Here is a 6,000-nt window from a genome sequence, read left to right on the forward strand (position 1 = left end):
TGACTGGCTTGGTCAGACATCCTGAAAAGCTCTTTGGATGCATAGGTTGTTGGTTTAGGATTTCTGTTGTCCCACTGAGTGATAAAATTTGCTCCTTCAACTCTGTCAGTTTTCTGAAGATAAGCTTAAAGAATCCTCCTGTACACAGATCTGCATTGATTCTGAAGCTTGTGTCAGCAGTGTGCCAGTGCCATTGGCAGCCATTTAAGATCCATGCTAGATCCTATCCACGTTCGGCAGATGGGATGGGATCTGTTGGCTCTTTTGGGTCATGGCCACCCCCAGTGCTTTCCTCTTTTTGTTTGCGTTTTGTTTCTTCAGACTTTGATTTTCTATAAGTGAAGTCACTGGGGTTTGAGCTTGCACTGTGATAACTGCCTTTTTCCATCTCTTCTATATTAGTTTCCCTTACACATGACCAAATGTTTATGCATTGTACTGAAAGGCATCTGAACCCGAATCTAAATAACAACTCTTAACTTTCACTCAAACTCACTCTTTTGTGCATGAACTGACATTCCAGTAACAACCTGCTGCTTATGAACCATTTGGTAAGCATGTCTCCAGGTATGTTTGGACTTCCCAGGAAAGAGGTTCATCCCACAAGCGGCTCTTTGAATAATTTTTCTAATTCTACTCCAATTAAAGCTGATCCTTAAAAACTCTAGTGCAGTCTCCAGTATATTATTTTAAATTGAATGTGCTTAGGCAAAGACCTTGGAAAAAAAATGTGTTTATGTCTGTGGGGAGAAAAATTACGGATTATTATAAGAAAGCTGCATGGTGGTGAATTGTTTTGTACTCGTGCCTCAGGGCCTGAAGGATCAAAGTTAAAACCTTTCTGGATTCATGTTGGAGTCTTCTAGTTTCCTCACAGTCCAAATGCTTGAACATTAAATTAACTGGTAACCTGTATAGTGTGTACAACACCTCTTCGCTTTCACTCCACCCTGTTTTTTTAAACCCTGTTCCCAGACAAGGGAACACACTGAGCTTCTCTAATAGCTCCCAGATTGGATAATAAGCAGCCAGGCTGTGTTCAGTTGCTGCAGGGAAATTAGAAGCCCCGTAGTAAGGTCATATCATTCTGAAATGGTTCAGTTGAGTAGGGATAGCCAATCGTGATACAAATATGAATACACTGGAGGACATGTGACAAATGTTTCCCATCACTACATCATGACTCCGAGATTGGTCCTTATCAAATAAATTAGGGCAATTAAGATAATTAGTCTAACTGCCAAATTATTCGAAGTGAATAATTACAACAACAAAAACATGACCAACCAGCAAATAAATTCTGTATCTTAGGGCAATTTTTTTTCTTCACTTGCAGTTTTTCTGCAGTTATGTGTTGCGGATCATTCTGCAGTCACCGCAATGCATCAGGTTGTTCTGATTCTACCTTTAATTTTGGAAAAATTTATTGTGATAGCGTCATGTGATTACCTTCTCAAAATGGTTAAAAATATACCAACTGGAGCTGGTGTGTGCAACTGTTTTTGTCAAGGGGTCACATGAGAAACTGGGACTGTTGTGGAGGTCTGCACCAGCTCACAACTGGGACTGTTGCAGAAGGTAACAGTTTTGGTTTCTCATATGATGCTAGTGAGCTGGGACCTTAAGAACTGGGACTTTGCTACTTTAGGAGTGGATGACTAATTTTCCCAAGTGGCCACATGAAAAACTGGGATTTTTGCATCAGGATGGTGCAGAACTCCACAACAGTCCCAGTGCCCTTGAGAAAATTAATCACCCACCCCTGGACGAGATGGACCTACTATGAAAAACGAAATCAACTACACTTGAATTTCCCAAATTCACTTTCTGAAAAGTACATTTCTAAAGCTCAGTTTACTAAGAAACATACTGTGTGCCTGCACAGCGTCTCCACTTATTTTCCAAGATGGAAGTGTAGTACTTTTATCCTCTTTCATGCTTTCACTGCCTACTATTCTGCATGAACATATTTCCTGTTTTTGCACAGACACAAAAATACATGGAAGCAAAGGGATACAACAAGAATAGAAAGTGAACTTCCTGACCCAGTTTGCAGCTCACGTAAGTGACAATACTTGATCAGTATCCTCTCCACCCAAAAAAAGACATTGAAATCAACCAGCCTACCATAATAATTTCATCTAGCATAGGACTCAGTATGGTGTAAGAGCATATTGCTTGTGTGAAATCCATTGCTTCTTTTTTTTGCTCTATTTTGACTTTACAAGCACAGATATATTCTGTGGCCACACTCCAATGGAAGCAATTATTTTACTGCTACTAATTTGCAGAAAGTTGTAATCAAAAGTGTTGTACTTATTTTTCCCTATAGGTCACAATTAATTAGCTAACATGTACACACAAAATTCAACAGTCCAGTCAACTTAACCACTTAAAACTAATAAATAACAGTTTTCTTTATAGTTCACAGCAAAAACATTGCATGAGTATTATCTCCGCCTAAATCTGTCTATTGTAATACCAAAAAACAAGGGAGGGGGGGAAAATAGCATGCAATAAATCAGCCACAATACACCCTGATGACAATTCTTTAAATAAAAGATGCTCAGCACCAGAAAGCTGTAAATAACAATCTGAGAAAGCATGTTAGCGGTTGAATCTAGCCACAAACTGTCACAAACAGCAATCAGTGTCTGCATTGTCATATCCGCCTCACAATCCAAGCCAAAAAATAAAAATCTGCTTTTTTTTCCTCTTCACCAGGCGAAAGTGTGAATGATGAGCAGTCATCTTTTATCCACACCTCTTCTTTGTCAGGCACAGATCCAGTCAGTCACCTGCACAATCATTTCCCATTTCTTCTCAATTGCTGGTGAAGCTCCAGCAGTAGAAAACTTGGGTTTATTTTATTCATAGTACCAATACACACACGGTGGAGGGACAGTGCTTCGATTTCAAGCACATTATCAAACTTTTTATTCAAAAATAAAAAAAACAAACTCGCATTTTCAGCTTTGCTAGACGTGCAGATGCCACACCCTTGCTTTGCTATGATCGATGTCAGAAAAGGCTCATTTTCATCCATCACGTAGTGAAGATCGCTGATCCATGAAATAAAAAAGTTCCATCAGTGTCTGTGAAAGGATGGCAGTAAACAAGGTGCCGAACAACACTCCCCGCACACCTGCTGCCCTGCTGTAACTCAGCACTTTATGAGGCTAAAGCAGCTTGTAAGCAGCTGATTGTTATTCATTATTATCTTATTTCCTTTTGTATGACTTTATTATTCTTTTAGGAGCAATTTCTGCAAAACTGTTTAATATTCACTCATTAATTAATATTCATTAAATTCAAATTCACAGGATGCAGGAAAAGCAGTTAAAAAAAAAACTACTCAGGTAATGGAGCTTGCATGTAAGAATGAAGAGCACATTAACATCCGAACCATTTCGTCTTGCTCTGAACTGGGTAAAAACCTGAAACCGCGCTAGGCCCATTTCTCTCTTTATGGCTAAACTGCATCAAGACCCCCGTGGCAAAAGGACACACTGTGAAGGTGGTCTTCAAAGAGCTTATTAGAAAGCTACGGTACGCCTCTGGAGCCTTTAAGATATCTAGGATCAAACGCCTCCGCCTTTCATGCACCCCACTCTGGAAGAAATGGTCTCCCTCTGACCACCCCCTTCCCCCCCTTACTTTTTCCACATCATTAGTTTCCCCTATTTTCAAAGGGAAGTAATGAAGGAAGTGCATGCACTTTAAATCTGGATAGAGCTTTGCATCCCAGTACATTTCTCTGTCTCTGGCAGAGCCACAAAAAAAAAAAAAAAAAAAAAAAGAGCCAAGAGAATGATAGAAATGTAGAGGCAGGGGAGAGAAACAGAAGGTAGCAACCCAGTAATTACATATTTTTTTCCACACCTTTTGCTCTTCAGGCAGTTATTGTCATTCACAAGATGAGCAGTAAACAGAGCTGCGGTTCCTGTCAGCACAGCCTGGCCATTTTCATCGATACAAAAGTACTGTGGGCGTTACGGTGCTTCTACTCTTTTTACGAAATGATCACAAAGAAATTGAAAAGAGCTACAATGTGGGGTCCGATGCATCCAGCCTTTGCTCTTGCAGCTCTCCAGAGCATCCCGTGCAAAGGCTCGATGGGTGCGATAGCTACAGTAATCGCCTTCGAGGTGCCGCTCCACTGAGTAACTCATCCCAACTTAATTTATTATGCTAACTCCTGGTCCACTAATCCTCACTCCCAAGCAGGCACGTGTGCATAAACACACAAATGCACATGGAGAATGAGCCTTTACATGGTTGGGCTCTCCCTGGTTAGCAGCGTTTAATAAGCCGGAGGCCTCATGGCTTCCCTTGACTGCAGCCTGTGAGCGATTAATTAATCAGACAGCTCTCCTGTCTTACACTCCCTCCTTTCTGGCTTCCTCACCTTGAACCACTTCTCTGTATACCCTTTCATAAACGGGTGCTATCCCTAAAATTATCACCCATGATCACACCTGATACAACATTCCCATCTACACTACAGAATTACACAGATTTTTTTTCCTGGTCTGAGAATTATTAGTTTTAATAACCAAGACGTTTCTAGTACTAATTCAGTCGGCAACATCTTTACAGCTTACACGCACAAAAACCACACAACGGTGTGCCCTTTACTCACCGACCCAGAGCCAAACTGCATTCTTCAGCAGAGATTAAATTATGCCGTTGTCTACTTTACATAGGAATGAATTGGCATCAGTGTGGTGTGTTGCTAACACAAACTGGTAACAACTGGCGTCCTTGGATGGGTGGCAGTGGATAGGGAGCATTGCTTCTTCTAATGCCAGCTGGTCTCTGTCACAGAGGATGACACACAGTGTCAACATTGTGCCAAGCGGTGATAAAAAGGTGAGAGACACAAAGTCCAAAAAGCTAACAATGACTCTCCCAAATGGCTTGTGCTGTAGTGGTTTGTATGCAGAGGCACATAGCACAAACACAGAGGACGTGCCCTGAAAGATAACTGGTTTCTCTGAGGGATGGCTGCGCATAGTTCGGATTTCTTTCTGGAGTGGAATTCATTTGAGGGATCTCTGTGACAGTAAAGCCTTTGTTGGTATTTTAAAATTACCTTGTGAAAACTGTAGCTGTCACCCTGAAACACGCAGCTTCCAGCCCTCCAATGATCAAACTATCTTTGAAATCACCAGTAAATATGATTATAGCCTCAATCATTTTCTACTTCACTTTTAAATGCTCTGCTTATTCTTGTTTGGCTGAGCTTGCGGGATCTGGCCGACTTGTAGATTGCTTCCTCTGCACGACACACCGTGTGGCCCTGCACTATTTGCCCACACGCGGGGTAAAATAACCGGCATAAAGATGGACAAAACCATGAGCCAATTTTCAGCTGCGACTACAACTAAAATCGAGTCCCTCTGGGTCAGAAGAAGGTCATGACGTGAAAGCAGACGAGGAAAAAAAATGGCGTGTAGATGAGAGGAGCCTCTCCAGGCGATGGTACCCCCTGACGCACTCCTGATGAGCAAAGTGAGCAGGTCTGTCAGTTCACTGGCAGTAATCAAGGAAGCCCCATGAAGCTCTCAGCATGTTTCCAGCCTGTTCATTACAAGTGCAGGGCACAGCCACTGAAGTCACAGGCTGCCGAGCGGCACTGATGTATAACCGCAGGCTTACCTTCAGCTCGCATGGTGAAGGGGGAATCTCCGGGTCGCTTGGCCGAGAACTGGCCCCCAAGAGAAGTCATTAGAAAGCACAGGCTGAAGAAGCCGATCCCCACCACAAAGATCCTGCAGGAGAGGGAGACAGACAAAAGGGCAATTTGTGACATAAGACCAAAAGCCAAGGATAGAGCTCAGGAGACAGAAAGAAGCAGAAGACAAAGGACAGGTGGAGTAATGTCACAGAGGAAATGCAGCAGAGTTCAGTTCAAACTTAGGACACTGAATACTTCATGACATTTTGGACCTATTTTTCAAAATTCATTTTGTCTCAGTCAAGCCAAAACCTTTTTTT

General features: G+C 42.0%; 1 protein-coding gene across 1 annotated transcript in view; it reads right to left on the bottom strand.

Annotated features, from left to right (window-relative positions):
* The window catches only part of LOC102310405 (alpha-1,6-mannosylglycoprotein 6-beta-N-acetylglucosaminyltransferase B), a 68,205-nt gene that overhangs the window by 60,844 nt on the left and 1,361 nt on the right, over positions 1-6,000 (bottom strand). Inside the window, exon 2 of the mRNA XM_005940836.3 lies at positions 5,662-5,774. Within this exon, the coding sequence (XP_005940898.1) occupies positions 5,662-5,774 (113 nt within the window). The remainder of the gene's footprint in view (positions 1-5,661; positions 5,775-6,000) is intronic.

This window comes from Haplochromis burtoni, unplaced genomic scaffold, assembly GCF_018398535.1.
Source record: "Haplochromis burtoni strain Fernald_Lab_line unplaced genomic scaffold, NCSU_Asbu1 Contig_294, whole genome shotgun sequence".
Lineage (NCBI taxonomy): Eukaryota > Metazoa > Chordata > Actinopteri > Cichliformes > Cichlidae > Haplochromis > Haplochromis burtoni.